General features: G+C 40.7%; 1 protein-coding gene across 2 annotated transcripts in view; it reads left to right on the forward strand.

Annotated features, from left to right (window-relative positions):
* Window positions 1-3,193: 3,193 nt before the first annotated feature.
* Window positions 3,194-20,221, forward strand: part of STX18 (syntaxin 18) — a 127,511-nt gene continuing 110,483 nt past the window's right edge. For both annotated transcript variants that reach the window (XM_063108103.1, XM_063108105.1), the window contains exon 1: window positions 3,194-3,445. In XM_063108103.1, the coding sequence (XP_062964173.1) occupies window positions 3,278-3,445 (168 nt within the window). In that variant the 5' untranslated portion in view covers window positions 3,194-3,277. The remainder of the gene's footprint in view (window positions 3,446-20,221) is intronic.

Raw genomic sequence — 20,221 nt, forward strand, 5'->3', positions numbered from 1 at the left:
GTCTACTTCAAAGCTAAGCTTCTGGGATAAATCCACTCTGACTTCCTTAGCTAGGTTCCTTCTTAAAAAACAAAAGTTTAGGCTTTGAGCTTCTCATCCCTAGAGTTATGATCCCTTCCAGAGTCCCTGAGAAAAAATTTTTTTCAATGAATTTCAAGTCCACTTCCTAACTACAGGTAAGTGTTTGCAAAGTCCTTTCCTCTTGCATGAAGAATTCTACCATGGTATGGTCATAATCTTGCAAGGCTTCTGTCACTCTAACACTCCTAAACGGGTCTTTTCCATTGTTTATATTTAGGCATAATATAGCAGTTCCTTCCTCTCCGTCCTTCACTCACTGAGAAATAACATTATAATGATGGTAAGTGAAGAATGCATCCAATATTCTTGTTTTGACAAATACCTGGATATGAGTTGTATCAGTCAGGATATGCTAATTATGCTGCAGGAGCAAAAAAACACAAGTCTCTGGGGACAACAACAGTAAAGGTCTACTTGTCATTCTTAGTGCATGTCCTTGGTTGGCTATGCTCCATGCCATCTTTACTCAGGGACCCAGACTGATAAAACATTGGAGCACTGTGGATTGTCATGGCAGAGGGAAAAGAGCATGGTGAATCACACATTAGCTCCTAAATTTGCTGCCCAGAAATGACACATCACTTTTTATTGGCTAAAAGGAATCACCTGGCCAAGTCTGTGGTCAGTAGATCAAGGAACTATAATCCTCTTGGGGAGTAAACAATAAACAGACATCACAGAGTGTCTCCAGTTACTCTGGTTACTACATTATTGTGGCAAATCCATGATTCCATGGACCCAGAAAACCCTGTCCCCTCCCCCCACCATAAGAATTCATTTCCTGACAATGGGAACTCTCCAAATGGCAAATGTCTGCTTACACAATCTTTCCCCAGGCAGTGGGGCTATAAAACCAACCTAAGGGATGTGATGATGAAAAATCTCATTGGCTGACAACTGAGGCCTATTTCTCCCTCTCAGCACATGTCCATCGTGGATTGGGCATCTGAATGAGCAATACAGTATCTTTTTCAGGGAGACTGCATTTAATGGCTTCTATGAAAGAATCCCCAAATGATTCTAAGCTGCCTACATCTATTCTGCTTGTGTGTGGGTTGCCATTGTAAGGAGCTACATTTGGGGATTCCAATATATTTTTCAGGAGAACAGTGTCTGGCTCAATGAATGTTTGCTGAATGAATAAAGGAAACAACATATATTCCATCCAGCTGGGTGGGTAGTAGTATACTCCCACAACATTTCTGTTCTTCCTTTTTATCCACATCCTCTCAGAGCTCTGTGGGGTTTCATATAGTTATTAGTAAACTATCAACTGAAGTCACTTTACTCTTTCAGATTAAAAAAATAAAAACAAACAAAATAAAAAAGTGCAATCCTATATGGCCTGTGGGAAGACCAGTGGCCTCCTCAGGGAACTTTATGTACTCATGTCACTTGTGGCTTTACAGCCTGATGTTTGGAGCTCACTTGGGTCTCATCTCCACCACAATCTTTTCTGCTCTTGCAGATCCAGACAGAAAACTTAGACTTTTGTCTCCACCTTTCTAACCCCCCCAAAACAACCACACCAAACACACTATTCACACAGGTTACCACTCACTGCAAGTCTGGTGGGGCTCAGCCTCCCATCCACTCAAAAACCCTTCTCAATTACCTATTTTCTACTTTCCTGGCCTCCTCCCTGGGTTCTGGCTTCCCCTAGTTCAATCCCCTTCACTCTCTTAGGAAGTGAAATCGAACTCTCCTTCTATTCTGCTCCAGGCTTACCTTTGCATAGCCAAAGACTCACTAATGTCTAAATAAAATAAATAAATAAATAAATAAAACAAAAGGGCCATTTATGCAAGACAGAATCATTGGCAGAGATTCTCTTAAAAATTATTGAAGACCCTAAACAATTTTTGTGTACATGAATTTTATCTATTGATATTTACCATATTAGTAAGTAAAACAAAAACTTTTCTATTCATCTGAAAATAACAAGAAAATATTCATTATATATTAACATAAATGATGCCTTTTTATGAAAAAATACATTTTCCAAAACAAAACAAAGCAAAATTGGTAAGAAGATATAGCATTGTTTTACGTTTTTACAAATCTCTTTAAAGTCTGGCTTAATAGAAGGACAGCTGCTCTGCATTCAGTCTGCTGCAATATCACAGTCTCTGGAAAACTCAACTGTGTACAACTCACGAGAAAATGAGGGTGAAAAGGCAAACAGCACTTTAGAATTATTATGAAGATAATTTATCTTGCTGACCATTAAAACCGCTGTTTAAATATACACATTCTAGTCGTGCATCCTCTTTAAGAAGAAACAACAAACTTGATAAAATTAAAACTGAACCATGAACCAAAAAATGCAGAAAAAACCTCATTGGCTGACTTGTAGTCAATTTCAATAACTATGACTCAAGAGAGTACGTTTAAAAACTATATACCAAAGATGAAAAGAATCCACTGGCATTAGAGCCACTATATCACCTCTGTCTCCATGCGACAAATTCCTACTCATCCTTCGATTCTCCGCTCAGGTGACATCATCCCTGTAGAGCCTCTTCCTCACCAAAAATAATAAGAGTGATGATAATTCTATCAGCTACGGTAACTAGCATTTATTGGCCACTTACTAGGAGTCAAGCAACGTCAAAACACTTGACACGCGTCACCTTACTAAATCTCACAGTCAGCTCCGAGGAAGGAGCCGGCTTTACTTTACAGAAGAGGTGGCCTCTATCTCTGTGCCTTGCACACCTGCTGTCCTAGCACTTAATGCACCCAGATGGTCACTGTCCAAGTGTCTCTGGCCGGGTCAAGGTGAGTTCTTGAAGTCAAAGGTCAAGGGTGGTACGCCTCCGCGTCCCCAGCCACCAAACCTCCCGGGCCCAGTCAGTGAGGGGCCACGACAAGGGACGGAGCCTTCCGGCTTCCCGATCCTCTCGCCCCAGCCTGGCACACGGGAGCTCGGAGTACCGTCCGCGCGGGCAAGCCCTCCGAGGCTTGCCCGGAGGAGAGAGGGGCGCCCGGATCTCATCGCGGTAGCCGGGCGGAGGCCGGAACCTTTCTCCTCTCGCCGCGGTAGCCCGCCGGAGCCGGAACCTTTCTTCTCAAGTCGCCGTTGCTGGGGGGAGGTGTGCGGGAACGGAACAGTCCTCCAGCCGCCGGGTTCGCGCCGCGGTCCCCAGCTGCTGACGTGCGCGGGCCGGGTGTGGGGCCGTGGGCGCGGACAGCTATGGCGGTGGACATCACGCTGCTGTTCCGGGCCAGCGTCAAGACCGTAAAGACTCGGAACAAGGCCCTGGGAGTGGCGGTGGGCGGCGGGGTCGATGGCAGCCGCGATGAGCTGTTCCGCCGGAGCCCCCGGCCCAAGGGCGACTTCTCCAGCCGGGCCCGCGAAGTGGTGAGCTGGTTGCTATGGAAACGGCGGGCTAGAGAGTGGGACGGACCCGAGACAGGGACCCCAGACCCCAAACCAGACCCTGTTCAGTAAGCAGTGTGTGAAGTATGTGGTCTCAAGGGGGACAGAAGAGTTGGTCTCAGAGAGCCGACAGCTGTCTTGGGAAAGGAACAGCCTTATTTTGAGGAAGGGGATGCATGTCGGGAAACTCTAGGAAGCAGATTTCTCCTTGGGGGAAGGAGGCGCTCAGAAATTATCCGCAAAGTTCATGGGCCACTTTGTGAGGTAATGAGTTCGCCGTCACCGCAGACTTGAATGTAGGGAAACTCCCCCTCAGTCCCTTGCTTCACAGGAACCCTGACTACACTGCATTTGCCTCTTCTGTTTACTTGTCTGCTCCCCACCCCGCACGCCCCAGTTGAGATCAAAAACCATATTCAGCTGAACTCTGCATTCCCTTTGTCTCCCGCACTAAGTAGGACTCTTTCACAAACACTCTGTTACCGTCATCTAAACTACTTTCTGTTCCATGAACATAGCAGCCTTTCCTCCGTTTCCCTGAGAACAGGAACCCTTTCCTTAAGGGCAAGAACAGTGTTGGTTTCATCTCAGAATGCATGACTTATAGCATTGCTTAGTAAATGTTCGTTGAACAAGTGAATGAACAAATGGTTGTCTGTCTTCTACGCTAAACAGGAAACTCCATAAGGGGGAGATATTTGTCTTGTTCACTTTTGTATCCTTGGTGGATCTAGTTTTTGCGGGGCCTAAATCTTATGTAGTTTTGTCTGCCCTCTTTAATAAATAAACACACACACACACACACACACACACACACACACACACACACACACACACACACACACACACACACACACACACACACACACACACACACACACACTTCAGTTCAGAGCATTGGAAGATGCAAATGAAAGGTCCTGAAGCTTAAGCTTCATAATTTCATGGTAAATCCACCTCTGCTTGACACACAATCCAATGTCTGGCACTTTGTAGACACTCAGATGTTTTTAATGAATATATGTAGGCATGAATTAATGAGTGGCAGTTTGCAGAGGATATTCAAGAATCAGAAGAGGGATTGGACCAGATGAATACGTTCAAGCCAGCAGTAAACATCTATTAAGCACCTACCTTCTGACCAGCACTGTGTTAGAGTAACAGGACGTAAAAAGAATCGTGGAGGAGACACATACAAACAAATCAAGTGCCATAAAGCCTTGCAGGTGTTGTATAAGACACAAAGGAGAATGTGGTCAGTTCCTTCTGAGGATAAGGAAAGCCTTTATAGAGGAAATGAACCTTGAAACAAATCTTGAAAGAGGATTAGTTGGTTCTAGTGCAGGCAAGGTGGGGAAGGGCATTCCCATGCTGACAGAATAGTATGCACAAAGGTGTGGAGGTAGGTAACAGTCTGACATAAGTTGGTATGATAAACATTTGAGTGTGACTAGAATATGGAATACTCAGAAAAATTGGACTGGAATGGCAGGAAAGTATAGATCTTAAAGGGCCTTGTATATCATTCTGCAGAGTTTGAACTTTGCCCTGTAGGTAGTCAGTTATGTGGTAGAGAAAGCACCAGAGAAGGAGCCAAGAGACCAGGTTGTTGTCTTAACCCTACAACTATTAGCCATATGATGTTATTAAGCAAGTTTTATGACCTCAGTTGATTTACCTCTAAATGGTCCCCTCTTTTTTTTTTTTTTTTTTCTCAAACAGAAGACTTTTTAAAAACTATATTGATCCTCTCTATACAGCAGATCAAAGTGGGAGCATCTCAGGTTGAAATGAGAGGAAGGGAAACAGGACATTCTCCCTCCCTATATTCTCAATTTGGCCCAAGCAGTTACTGAGGTTCCTCTTATTGGAACTGTGGCATGAAGATCACATTTTTGGTTTTCGGAGGGCCATTTCTAACTCTGAAATCACTGAAATTATTATTAACACTGTGCCAATTTCAGGTTCTACTTAGTGTTAGGGGACTGGAATAGTAGAGACAAGAAGCATAGTTGGGTTTGCAAGCCCTTTGGAGAGCCCTGTGATCATTTAGGCCTCTCCCTGAGTGTCAAGAAATGTGCCAAGAATTAGGCTTTGAGTTAATGGGCCTCAGGAACTGAAACATGACTCTGGGGTGCTGAGTTCTCTGTCACTGGAGGTAATTAAACAGAAAGACGACTGCTGGTCAGAGATGTTTGAAAAGAACTTTGTGCATTTATTGGAGGATTAGACTGCATGTCAGTGAGAATTCCAATTCTGCTATTTAATGATGTGGGTATGTGTCAAGGCTTGGAGATTTTATGAAATAGGGACATAAGCTGTGTCATTAAAGCCACTGCCACTCTTGACACAGGGAAGGCATGCATTCTTTTGAGGAGTATTGATTTTACATCGCAGTTGCTTTGTGAATTATCTCCTATTCTTGCAACCGTTTCCCACTCCCCCTCTTTCCTTGTGGAAAGTTTAACTAGTATAGACCTAGTCATGGGTGTCCTATTCTTTTACTACAATCAGATGTGTAGAGTCTGGCTGTTATTTTGTTTGGCCTGGATTTCTTACACATAAAAATCTAGTCAATACTAGAAGCATGTTTTCTAATTCAGGTTTAACCCTGATTTTTTACACCTGAGGAAATGTAGCAAGTTGTACTAATGACTTTTGATAAATGCCTTCATTGTAGCATTTGCTGTTATTTCTAGGGTACATTGCATCTAGCTCAATTCCCATTCCTCCCTTCCTCATTTTGGTCAAAACACACGTCTGATGTCAGATTTCCATCTCACTGAATTGTAGAGGTTATATTAGCTTAATAAAATTGTGTTGAAACTAGATCTTTTTTTCCCTTCACAGGATTTCTTCTGCATCATTCTTTTAAATATTTAACTTTTATACTCAGTTTTGGTAAATTTATATATACTTAAATGCATGTATATCCACTAAATTACAGACAGTAATGACATTTCAAATTTTTTTTGGAGGAATTTATATTATTTGAACAATTCCAAATAATGATGAATATGCCACTTTGCAGTGGAAACTTGATTAGTTAGTTAACTCATTTGAATTGTGGGACTAATGAGGACCATGGGATTAGAAAGATAACTAGGACTTGGACTGAAATTTGGGTTCTGCTGCTTAAAAGTGGCTGAACTTGGGCAAGTCCTCTTATCTGATTCTCATTTTCTATTTCTTTAAAATGGACATGATAATACCCTATTTAAGCTAATTACTAGGATATTATGAGACTATGTATATATTAGAAGGAACCATACTGATTATTATTGTTCCCCTTTTCTGCCTCTCCCCTCCCCACATAGGCCATTTAGACATATTTTTTTTCCAGTGGCACCAACTATATTCTCCAAACCATTTAGCTGCCTTGCACTTTCAATCCTTGCTTGTAGAGGCGAGCCAAGTAAGCACATGAAGGAATGAGTGAAAATCCTGTGTAGGTACTGATGGCATGAGTGATAGAGCAAAGGACTGCCTGCACTGATAAAAGACAGCAGCATTTCTGCATCAAGGTGGAATTCTTGCTCAGCCATGGCAAATGTGTGGCAAGTATGCAGCTGTTCCTCGCTCTTTCTCCCTGTGACCGCTAAAGACAGTGCTGATTTCCTAGTAGATCTGTACAGCTCAGAATGCTTTGCAATGTTGTATCCCAGGAGCCATCACCAGTTGTTGGGTTCAACATGCAAGTTGGAATCTACTTGACATAGAGTAAAAATAGAATCTATATACCTAAAGCAGAATCATGGACTTTTTTTTTTTTTTAAAGCATTTAAAAGTACCCAGTCATAGCAGCTGAGGTCATAGTCCAGAGCCAGAGGTAGAATGCAGGTCTCTTGGCCAACTTTAGTGCGGTTTTTCCCCCTCTACATCCTCCTACCTTACATTTCCACTATAATGTTTTTTTTTTTTTTTTGAAAAGGTGACTGGTAAGGGGATCTTAACCCTTGACTTGGTGTTGTCAGCACCACGCTCAGCCAGTGAGCCAACCGGCCATCCCTATATAGGATCCAAACCCGTGGCCTTGGTGTTATCAGCACTGCACTCTCTCGAGTGAGCCACGGGCTGGCCCCTGCCACTATAATGTATAAAACAGAGTTTTTTTGGTGATGAGTTTCTTCTTCTTGAGTTAATACTGAATTCATAACTGAATACTGAATGAAATTTGGAGGAGAAAGACTTGAATTTGAATGTCTCTTATTTGCCATATGAACTTGGGCAAGCTTCTTAGCCTCAGTTTCCTCCTTTATAAAACAGTGTGAGTAATGGCAACATTATAGGATTGTTAGGCAGATGAAATAAGAAAAGGTATCCAAGTGCCTGCATAAGTCTGGGTTCTTTTGGTTGCAAGTAATTGCAACCTAATGTAAACTAACCTGAACAAAATGAGAATCTCTTAGCTCATCTAATGGGCAAGTCCAGGGATGGAGCTTCTTTCTCTAGCTCTTATCCATAAAACTCAAAGAAAGGACTCTAGTTGGCTTTGCTTAGATCCTGAGCCCTCTCATAGTAGTCATTATGGTTGGAGGGATAAGGTTCTTTAGGTGGTCAGGTCTGATGTCCACCTCAATCTGTGGGCAGTAGCTGGTGAGGATACTGTGATTCCAGCCCCACCAGAACTGTGGAAAAGGGAGTGCTATATCGGGGAGTAGGGAGCAAGGGATATTGGGCAGGCAGAAGCAATGGAAACATCTGTCACAGTGCCTGACATGCCTTCACCTCATCTGCCTGGTTGTCTTCAGCTCTGTGGGGAATGAAAAAATACAATTGTGGGGGTTTGTAATAACAGGCTTTTTGTATGGGAATGGGCCTGGAGATGCCTCATAGTAGCAGTTCTTTTATTCTCTTACTGATTTATAAAGATTACAGAGGCCAGGGGAAGCTACCACACAGGTAACTGAGACTCCTGTCAGCAGCCGAGCTGCGTGTCCGGAGGCAGCAGGGGCCATTGAAGAGCACTGGACAGGAAATCAGGAAGCCTGTGTTCTAGCCACAGGTCTGCCATTAAGTGGACTGGCCACATAATCTTTCTGGGCTTTGGTTTCCACATTACTAAAACTGAATGCTTAGACTATACAACTGCAGAGATTTCTTGTAAAACAAAGATGGTTCAATTATGAATAAGGTTCTGGTGATCCTGAGTTGTTGGGGATTGTCTTTTCAGATTAGGCATGCAGATGAGATTTTGTTCTTTATCTATTATGTATTGCTTTTGTGAAAGCTAAACTTCACTTATTTATCTTTATTTTTTTAAGATTGATTATCTTAAGTAACTGGCTGGAATCCAAAGTTCTTAGAGTGGCCCAACGTCAAATGATTTGGTCTTGCTCCTCTCTGAGCTCACCTTCTCTCACTTTCCTCTTGCTTACTCTGTTCCAGCTACCCCAGCCTCTTTGCTTTTCTCACATGCAGCAGGCACATGACTTCCTCAGGGCCATTGCGTTTGCTGTTTCCTCTACCTGGAACACTTTTCTCCCAGGTTTGACTTAGCTGTTCTCTCAGTTCCTTCAGGTCTCTGCTCAAATGTTGCCTCAGTGAGGCCTTACCTGACTGCTGTGTATAAAGTGGTGTCTTTTTTCTGTCCTTTACCCTGCTTTATTCTCTTTATTACCTAGCATATCATGTATCCATTTATTTATTGTTTATCTACTAGAATATATGCTTCCTGAAAACAAAGGCTGTTGTCTGCATTGAATCCCAAACTTCCAGAACAGTGCAGCGATGCAGGTCCTCAATACCTATTTCTTGAGTCAGTGAATAAATGTTAATATACTGTGTCTCTTTGGTTTTGGTTTTGGGGCTAGGTGATCTCTATCCAAGGCTCCTTCCAGTTCTAAAAATACGATCCTCACATGATTCTTGAATATTACACAATATTCATTTATACTTAGTCCAGTATCTGGAGAAAACATTTAATAAATAGTAGCTTTTATTTTATTACTCAGATTTAGTTCTTCATTCAAGGAGTTTATAGTCTAGTGGACAAGTGGACAGGGCAGTGACTTAGGTGTGAGTGACGGTTATAACTCTCTTAGCATTGATTCCCCAGGTCCTCCTTAATTTCCTTTTGAGAGGCAGTGTTGAGCTTGTGTAGCAATGTTGGGACCCAGAGGTTGACCTGGAACCACCTGATTATCCAGAGTAGCTGAAAATAGACTTTATCCAAGGATTGACTATAATCATCATTAATAGGGGATTTCAGTTGAGGAAGCTGGTTCAGAGAAGCAGTATCAGGTGGTATGTGCAAACTGTCAGTGAGAAGAAGGAAAGACAGGAGACAGGGCCAAACAATATAGGAATAGATCAGGAAACAATGTGGGTGTAGGATGCAGGCTATGAACAGAACATGAGTGAGTTGAATCATATAGATTCTTTCTTCTTCTTCTTTTTTTCTAATATGGCAGAAATCTTGTTGCAAGTGAAATAAGGAGCAGCTTTGGTTAAAGGTGGGGTGAGGGGCTGGGAAGAGAAGGTCATTAGCCAGCCTATCCTTCTACTGCCTTTCCCCCTTCTCCTTGAGGAACCCCTTAGGAACCAACCATTGGGCTCAGAGACACACAGTGTAAAAACCACTGCATTAAAGCTCTTCAAGGCCTCTTTTAGCTTCATGATGCTGTGTTTTTATGGATTGTAATAACTGACTGTATACTATAAGCAGAGCTCCGCACTCGAGATTTTTCATGATATTAATAGTGAGTCCTTTGTGTGGATTGCATTCTGAATTTTTCCCAGGACTTAGGACTACAGCTTCTGAAATTATATTTATTCAATAATTGATTTATTTCATGAGCCAATAAGCATTGAACATCTGATGTGTGTCAGGCATTGTGAGTACTTAAAAAACTATGAGACATATGCTCCAGCTCTTTGAAAATACAGGTAAAAGATAACTAAATCTACATGAGGGAGAATCAATGGAAGCCTCAGAGAGAAAGTGATAATCAAACTGGGCCTTGAAAGACAAGAACCATTCCAGACCTAGAAAGGGGGATAAATTACACTCCTGCAGAAGGAAGAGTGTGAGCAAAGGCAGTGATGTACACAGCAGGCGATTGGGGAAGCAGAGGCAAGACTGGTGTGACTAGATCCCTTTTCTGGAGGAAGCCTGGGTGAGGGTCAGAGTGCCAGGAGATGAGGCTGTGCTGGATTGGGTTAGAGCAGGGGTTTGCAAATTTTGGCCTGTAGGCTAAATCCAGCCTGCTGCCTGTTTTTGTAAGTAAAGTTTTATTGGAATGCGGTCATGTTCATTTGTTCACATATAGACTGTGTAAATATGGATCCTTTCATGCTACAGCAGCAGAGTTGTAGCCCTCAAAGGCCTGCAAAGCCTAAAATATTTACTGTCTGGTCCTCTAGAGAAAAAGTTTACCAGCTCTTGGATTAGAGCATTGTCAGCAGTGCTGAGGAGTGTGGACGTCATGCTCTGGGCTATGCAAGCAGAGGCATGAAAAGATTGTACTTGTATTTTAAGATAATCAGTAGTGATATTGGTGATGGGTTTGGAGTGTAACAAGACTGATATAGGGAGCTAATTAGGAGGCTGTCACAGTAATTCAGGTGAAAGATGAGGAGCCAGTGATAATAGGATAGACGAAGTAGGTATGTAGAATTTAGTAGGTAGACTCAAAAAATTTGGTAAAACTTAATAATTAATTAGTGGGGTTAGGAAGAGGAAAAGGTAGAATAATTCCCAGCATTCTGGTTGGAAAATTAAATAGTAGTACACCACAATAACGTATATTTTTCAAAGTTAGGGTAGGATGGCAGTTACTCATGTCTTTTCAATTCTAAACAGTGGATAATAGATCCAAGGAGCCTAATGGACATTGGAATTTTATTAAGATGCCAAATGGTGGATAATTCCCCAATGGCAGTGCTTCCTGGTAAACTTGGATTGGAGAACATAGCTGGAACCCAATGGGATCTCCAACTTTGCCATATTTAGATCTTGGGCACAGTAGAGTACAACTTAGATACCTAGTACATATGCCCAGCCAACTACATGGAAATTGAGACCTGCCTCATAAATCCAGCAAACAGTGGGCTGGGCCTTATGGTGGTGAGAAGTACAATGCAAGTCAGCCTTCCCCTGAGTACCAATGGGGATAGAGACTCAGGAGGACCTGGTAGATGCCAGCTTCTCCCCCCTTCTTCTCAGTTGTGCTTTCTGTATTCTTGAAGGATACTCATCTCGGTGGTAATGCTTATATCACATGTTGTAGAAGCATGGTTCTCAGAAATAGTTGATTTTCCCCTTCATTCCAAGAAGAATCTGGAGTAGGTCAAAGAATTCCCTCTTTCTTCACTTTCTAGTTGGCAGAAAGTTTAGTGTATCACCTGTTAGGGTAGGGCTTCTGAAACAGGTACCCTCAGAGTGACCTGTTTAGTGAACTCTTCCTGTTCAGAGTCTGGTTTTATCTTGTGTGATCAAGAACCAGATTTGTCTATGTATTGAAGGGAAGGCAGATATGATCGTAGCTCACATCAACTTGTGTGTAAATCAGAATACGTTTGTTAATTTATTCCGAGCACTGTAACTAAAATTCAGGAGGGTAAAAATTTTGGAAAATCAATCATTTTCGTGCTTCTGCCATATATAGATCTGGAACTCTGTTAAGGATTTTACATACCTGATCTCATTTAATTTTTCTCTTTTGGGGGTATATAAATATTGTATTATTAAATGATTTTATAATATTGATTGTATTATGAATAACATGATTCTAGAATTCACATAAACCTCATGTTTGAGGTTTCATGTTACAGAGAAATCCATATGGGCTCCCTCTGGTGGGTAAAGTATCAGTGAAGTCTACAAATGTTTACTACAGCTTATGGTATGAAAAACTTTTTATGTTTAAAACACATTGACTTAAAAAAGGCCCCTTCAAAATTCCTCTAAAAAGAAAGTGAATAAGCCAGAGGATTGAAGGTACGATGTGTTGAATGAACCCCCAAACTCAAATACAAAAAGTACGAAAAGTGTGCAGCACAGTTGAAATTTTAAACTCAGTAGTACTTTTTTCTTCCTGACTTTCAGATTCTCAAAGTCTGTAAATACTAGAGTTTGTCAGCTCCTACTTATCATAGCCTAACATATGCCTATTTGTCAGAATGTTCTTGTCGTGGAACTTATAAGCTATATTTAACCAAGAGAGTGAGGCTTTCCATTTCACAATATTGTATGCATTTCTATCCAATTTATAGTCAAATGTAAAAAAAACTCTTGTGAAATGAACATATGCCTTTTCTTGGACATCTTCTCCAGCAACAAATTCTGTGGTATAAGTAGAAGTGATAGGCTACAGACTATCTTAACTCAGAGAAATTGAGAAAGGAATTAAAAAGCATAAATTCTGAATTATAAATATTTTTGGACTTCGCCAATATTTAATTGTAATCTTGGAGAACTCACCTAACCTTTCTGGGTCTCACTCTTATTTGTTTATTGAGGAGCTTTGCATAGGTAATCCCTAAGGAACTGTTCGGTAGGATGGTCCTGTGATTAAGTACTCTTCTTTCTGAAAGTCCCAGGATATATTTTTAAATGCCTTTGTAATGATAACTGCAATTGCCTTGTGATATTTTCCCCCTGAGTCTCTATATACTTAGAATTTTTCATCTAGATGAAAAAATGAGGTGTTTTTAAATTTATTTTCAAAGTTGGCATTTGGTATGTTTTCACAAATGTATTTGATGTAATAGTGATTATGTACTTTTATAATGGGCTATTATCAGCAGGACACATTTTTGAAGTCGACTTTTAAAATCTGTTTATGGAAATAGTAAGTGCTCATTAAGCAGAATAAAGAAGAAAATCAATACATTTAGCATTACTGGCCAGAAATAGCCATTGTTACAATTTTGATGTATAACTTTCCAGACATTTTTTTCCTATTAAACAACAGGATTTTTCTACAATACTGTTATATGATCTCCCCTCTCCCACCCCCTTACCTTTTAAAATTAACAATATATTGTGGACATTTTTCTATGTCAGTACATAGTGCTCTTTACCACCAATTTATTTGGCTGCATAGCCATTAAAAATAATATCACGTAATTGATTTATCCGAGCCCCTCTTGAAAGATATTTAGGCTGCTTCCAGTTTATCACTATTTTAAACAAATACATTTTAATCAAATTTGTTTCAAATTTATCATAACCTCTTAAGATAAAAAGACAAAAAAAATTCAGTTAGTTTTCTATTTAATCTTTTCTCAAATATAAAAAATTGGATATCCTGATACTGATTAAAGGAAATTATTGCTAAATTACTTGAAAGTATTAAATGTGTTAGAACTTATTATCAGTACTGAGTATAGAATGAGTATAGAAAAGGGAATGATAATGAGGGGTAGACTGGGCAGGAAAGCTTTTACGTGGGAGCAGAGCCTTGAAGAGCAAGTAAAATCAAAGCTGGTATGTTTCAGTGACAGTGAGGAAACTGGCTACCCAGGCCAGTAGCTGCTGCTTGTCAGCAGTGTGAAATACATTTGTGAAGGTGTTCTGTGGCCTGATTACAGAGGGCCTCGAGAGCCTTTGTACCCTAACCCTAACCCTAACCCAACCGTTGGATGTGTGCTGTCCCCAGGGAAGCTTCCCCATGTAACCTGGGACGGGGATGAAAATAGCAAGAATGCTTACCCCTCCTTGGCTGAGACATGGGTAACCCAGGCCTAGCATCCACCTTTCTGACCCTGACCGTACACCATTTTATATAATGGACTTGAGCATCCATAGATTTTGGTATCTGTGAGAGGTCCTAGAATGAATCCCCCATGGTTACTGAGGGACAACTATACTTTATTGTCACCTTATGCTTATTGAGTGCCTACCTGTGAGTAAGGAAGGCACTTAGATTACTCTTTGGGATTGAAAGATGAATGAAACTCTCTTCTGTCTATCAGTATGTTTATATCTAGAAGGGGGCATTCATTTAGTAACTATTTAGTGAGCTTCTACTATAGGCTATGCACTGTTTTCTCAAAGATGAGAGACAAATCTCTGCATTCATGGAGCTTATGTTCTAATGGAAAACTTATATTAGACAAGTATACATAAAAATACTTAATGTCAGGTGGTGATAAGTAATCTCATATATAAACTCGTAAGTATAAGAAATACTCATTAGTAATTATAGAAATCCTTGAAAGAGGAACTTTGAGAATTCAGAAGACAGATCACTTCTGGTTGAGGTTGAAGGGAGTCTTCGTGGAAGAGGTGACATTTACATGGGCTCTAAAGATCCAAGTGTGAAAGTGGAGAGAAGGAGAAGCAGGCTAGGAACACATGACAAAGGCTCCAAGAGTGGGAAATGGAAAAGCATTAGATGGTAGAATCTACTGAGAAGAGCTCAGTTTAACTGAAGGATGTGAGCAATAGACAATAGGTTGTGCTGTGGCTCTTCTGGATTTGCTCACTGTCTTCCACCTTGCTCTTGCCTTAGGAGGCTGATCTTTATAAATTGCATAGAGAGGTTTCCTTGCCCTCTGGCTTTTGGTTGGGATGGAAGGCTCCAGCAGGAGATAGGAGGGCTGGAAGAGAGGGGTTGGATTAGGAACTGAGTAGAGAGGCTTTGCATCCACAGCTCATGATTTGGGTTAGGTGTCTGCCAACCAGCCCTAGAATTTTTACCCTGTCAAGCATCTTGTGTGCTAGGATGGATTTAGCCAGTAGGCTGGTACCAGTCAGTAATAGGGCTACATTGCAGCCCCATTCAGGGGTGACTCTGAAAGACAGTGACAAAGGGAAGTCCTCACCATGGCCAGAACTTTGGGTAATTCATCTCTGCCTTTTTTGTTTTATGGTGGTTTTTATATGAGATATATTTTTTCCCTCTTTCTCCCTTTCTTGCTCAACATTGCAGTGGGAAAAGTCAAGTATTCTAGGCTCAAACAGATTTTCCTTAAGTGATGTGGCAGTTCATACTTTTCTTCTGAATATGACCTGAAACTTTAGAGGTGGTAAATGGCACTGTGGCATGTTGACTGTAAATCTGAACTGAAATGGAATCTGTAACCCATTTTCAGATTCTCAATCAAGCTGCCTTGTCCTTCTCCAGTTTTTATTTCAGTGGAAATGTGTTTTTATTCTGTCAATGGACGGTTTACATACCTAATATTAAAAGGGAATTATATAATGAATACTTGATGTGAAAGAGACTAGTTAAATACTTCAACTCCAAGGGATTCCATTAAAGTAATAAGGAAATTACATTTAATTTTAAATGGTAGAAAGATTTTTTAATGCTATTGCTATTAAGCATTTATTACCCACACTCAACCCTTTTTTGCAAGTGAATTCGCACAGCACAATTCATCTTTATACAGGTGGAAAGGAAACATTCTTGCAAAACATTTTGTTTGATGTCATCTTCTTAGCTGTGGAGAGAAGCATACTTTTCCAAAGAATAGAATGTGATGGTTGATTGGAAACTTTTGGAGTTACAGGCTTTTAGTTCTACCTCTTGATATAAGAAAATATATATGAATGAGTCCGCAGATGAAGGCGTGGTAGGGTTCTTTATAGCCCTAATTGACTCCAGACACAGAGGCAGTGATTTGTAAGCAAGCAGTGACAAGAGGAAGTTAAACCAAAATTAAATTAAGGGAAGGAAGAAAAAAAAGATATCAAGGAGAGGTGATGAATTTTCTGAAAGCTTCTAAACACCTATCTGTGGGTAAGTGATTGGAAATCTGCGAATGTATCTCGGTTATGTCAAAAGATGAAATCTGGAAACATTTTAGTTCTAACTAAGACCTTTTTTAGAGGTCTTTTAAAATATTTGTTACTTGGTACAGTTCAATCAGTACAGGCATATTTGCTTCTATACTTTTCTGTTGACTCAACTGGCAATAAAATCAGTATCTCCCATGGTGCATACTAGGTGATATTTTGAGAGGACTGTTTTTTCTGTTTACAGCTTGTGTAAATAAAATTCTAGAAATCAGAGCCAATCAGACAGCTCCTCCACACTGACCACCAGTTTTGCAATTGTAGCAGTCATTCTCCCTTTTCCTGGCCTCTCCCATCCAGTTCATTATTAGGCCCAAGAGGACGGTCACTTCGTTCCATTCCCCTCATGGCATAGAGCACAGTTCTGCACATCCTGGAAGTGAACTAAGTGAATAGAGCCTGTGTTTCCTCTCTTTCTCACCCATTCCATTGTGATCATGTGGGTTCAGACCCTCACCACCTTGAGCCTGAGCTGTCCCCTCCACTATCTGGCCTCCTCGTTGGCTCCTGCCGTTTCTCTTGCCTGGACTGCTCACTCTCCTTCACTCTGTCAAATTCTACCTATTTTGAAAAGCCCATTCTAGTCTATACTAGTCTCCTTCTGAATTCAAAGCACTTACTGCCTGTATCCCTTATTAAGCAAGGAACTCTGTGTGGCCTGGGACATCCTTTGCATTATTGTTTTGTGTTGCTATTTCATGATTACATTATCATTTCACTTTCCAAGTGCTGTTGTGTCTTCTCCCAAATGATACTGTTTACTTCAGGGCATGGGAATGGGAAAGGGGAGGGTAGGACTCTGTTTGATGCTTGTATCTAGTAGTACAACCTTTAGACAGGACAGACACCATATCTTATTCATCTTTGTTTTCCCAGTTCCCAGCATAGCGCCTGACCCATAGCAGGGATTCAATACGTGACATTTGCATAAATAACCAGAAGGTACTCCTCACATATGTGTATAGTAGTTTGATCCCAAACTAAAAGAATCAAACTAGGTGACTTTCCATCTCTAAAAGCCATAAAAATCCAGTTTTCCATTTAGCATTTTTCATTATTAACAGTTCTCCCTCAAGCACATCTCCTTTGCCTGGCTTCAGCTTCATACTGAAATTTAAATCAATTTCCTCTAATTCTTTTCCTGTGAAATTGGAGAACAGCTGTTTAGTCACCTCCTTATAAATAACTCTTCAACAATTTATATTGCCTTTAGGACTTGCTTTCTCTAGATTAAATTATCCCAAAGCCTTTTCTTTTTTCTCATAAAGACCTTTTCAAAAAGAAACATTCGTTATTTTAAAATTTTTTTCTAGCTCTTTATAAAATTTTTATTTTTATAAATGTATCACAGGATACCCCTATAAGGGCCTGATAGATGCTGTTTGGAATGGAAGGCTTTCTTTCCACATCTTGAATCTCATTCTCTTATTTGTGTTTTGGAGTATCCTGTTAACTTGGTTTTTTTTTTTTTTTTTTACTTCATATCCTCTCAGATTTAACTTGCAGTCCACTCTCACCCTCTCCCTGTTTGTTTCCTTTTTCTGTGCATTTCTTAAAATGTGTGGCTTGATTTTCTTCCTACAAACAGTAACTTGTTTTGTAAGGAGTCTTATGGTTACAAGTTACAGAAAACCGAATGTGAATTAGCATAAATAACCAAAATAGTTTGATTTATATCACTGAAAAGTCTAATGGTACAACTTACCACTGGCATGGCTGAACTTGGTGGACCAGTGTCACCAAAGGCCTAATTTTTCTGCTCCCTCTATTCTGCCTTTGACACTGTTGACATCTTCTTTAAGGAACCTCCAAGCCCTTGCTTTGTGGTAACCAAAGAGCAGCAGTGCATACAGACTTCACTTTCCCATCCTGCCCCATCCAGAGGAAGAGGGAGGCTCTTTCCTTGTAGTACTCACCGAAATCTTGGGATTCAGTCATTCTCACTGGCTCAAATTGAGTCATATACCTATCCTTAAATCCACCCGTCTCCAGAGGGAAAGGATATATTGCTTAGCTACTTAGGACCCAGCTCTGCAGCTGGAGCAATGTGTTACTTCCACCCAATATGCATGGCTGAGAATCAAGGAAGGATGGTTTTCAAAGGAAGTTTGGGGGGCTGTTCTCAGAAGGAGGAGAGCATTGCATGTAGGTGGCCAACAAATAATGTACATTGCTCTCGAAATTGTGCTCCTTCATTCTGCTTTAGACAGATTATTAATAGCAATTTGAACTGAGGACATCTGTGAGAATGAATTCTTCATTCACTTACTCATAATCACTCACTATTTATTGAGCATCCACTGTCTGCCAGGCATGAAGCTAGGTATTGGGCTTACAAACATGAATGAGACAATCTCTGACTCTGAGAAACTTGTAAACTGGTGAGAAACTCATAAACTGGTGATAGACTTATAGGCAAATAATTAAAGCATGTTGTAGTTAGTGCTGTTATCAAACTGTGTATGGACACAGGTGGAGTGAAGTCGTCAGTGGGAGGGGCAAAAGGGGGAGGCGCAAAAGGGTGAAGGTGTCATAGGAGAGGTGAATTTTGCACTGAGCTTTGAGGGTTAAAAAAGGATTCCCCTATAATGGGAAATGGATGGCATTATCCTGAAGGCCATGGTGAACCACAAAATGTTTTCAATAGGGAAATGACATGATCAGGTATGCATTTTAAAAAAATAATTCGGCTGGCCTTCGGTAGATTCAACAGAGGTTAGGAAGATTAGCAGGCAGGAAGGAGGAAGAACAATTGAGCTGTTGCAGTATTCAGGTCTAGTCAAGACACAGTGATGGCTTGAACTAAGCTGGTGACTATAGGGACAGAGATAGATTCAAGATATATTTGAAAGGAACTGGGACTTGTTAGTTGTAGGAGATGCGAAATCAATTGTTAGATGATTTTGAGGTTTCAATGGTGGGTGTCTAGGTGGATGGTTAAAACGAGTTCAGTTTTGTAGTTATTTGAGGTGTGTGCTAAGCACCCAAGGGACACGTTTATCAGGTGGTTGTAAATACAGAAATAGGCTGGAGGAAAGGTTTCTAAGCCAGGGTCTAGACTGGGGAGACATCAGAGTGTAAGTGGAGGTTAAAGCCTTGAGGAAAGATGGGGTCGCCCAAGAAGAATTTCAAATGATAAGAAAAGAAGCCTTAGAATAACTCCCGTGGAAAGACATATTTGAGAAGCTGGCAGAGGATAAGAAGCTAGAAGAGGCAGCTGTGAAGTAGTTAGACATATGGGTCCCTCCAATTAACAGATTCGTTCTTACCTAAATAAAGTTAATGTCACCTGGGATGGATTGTGCGTGGTGGTGAGGAACATGCATTCTGGGCTCTATCACCTACCTGTGATCTGTGGGCAAATTACTTAATCTCATTTCATCGTCTGTTTAATGGGAACAAAGTAGTACCTAATTTGGGAGGATTAAAATGAGTAAAGCACTTTGCAAGTACTTGGCATATAAGAAGTGCTGTAAAGTGTTTGATAAATAAACATATAAACCAATAAATGAATGTGCCTGCCCCACATTTGTGCATTTCTGTCTGTCTCTGTGCTCAGAAACCTACTGGCAAGTTAATCTGAAATCCAAAATTAGGGCCGGCCCTGTGGCGCACTCGGGTGAGTGCTGTGCTTGGGTTCGCAGCGGCCCTCCCGCCGCGGGTTCGGATCCTATATAGGGATGGCCGGTGCGCTCACTGGCTGAGCGCGGTGTGGGCGACACCAAGCCAAGGGTTGCGTTCCCCTTACCGGTCACAAAAAGACAAAAAAAAAAAAAAAAAAAATCCAAAATTAGTTTATTTGGATTTAAGTAATTTGCTCTTTTGAAAACTCTAGTGGTTCCAATGCAACAATGCAGTATCTGACTTCTTGAAGGTTTTCCATATTATTTATTAGATTATTTTTTTCTGCTGACTATTAATTGTATCTCTGACTTTGTTTTCTTTGTTTCTTCTACACATAATATATTTTTTAATTGTTCCTGGTACTTCATAAAATATAGCTATTCTTT

The sequence above is a fragment of the Cynocephalus volans genome, chromosome 9 (genome assembly GCF_027409185.1).
Source record: "Cynocephalus volans isolate mCynVol1 chromosome 9, mCynVol1.pri, whole genome shotgun sequence".
In the NCBI taxonomy this organism is placed as follows: Eukaryota; Metazoa; Chordata; class Mammalia; order Dermoptera; family Cynocephalidae; genus Cynocephalus; species Cynocephalus volans.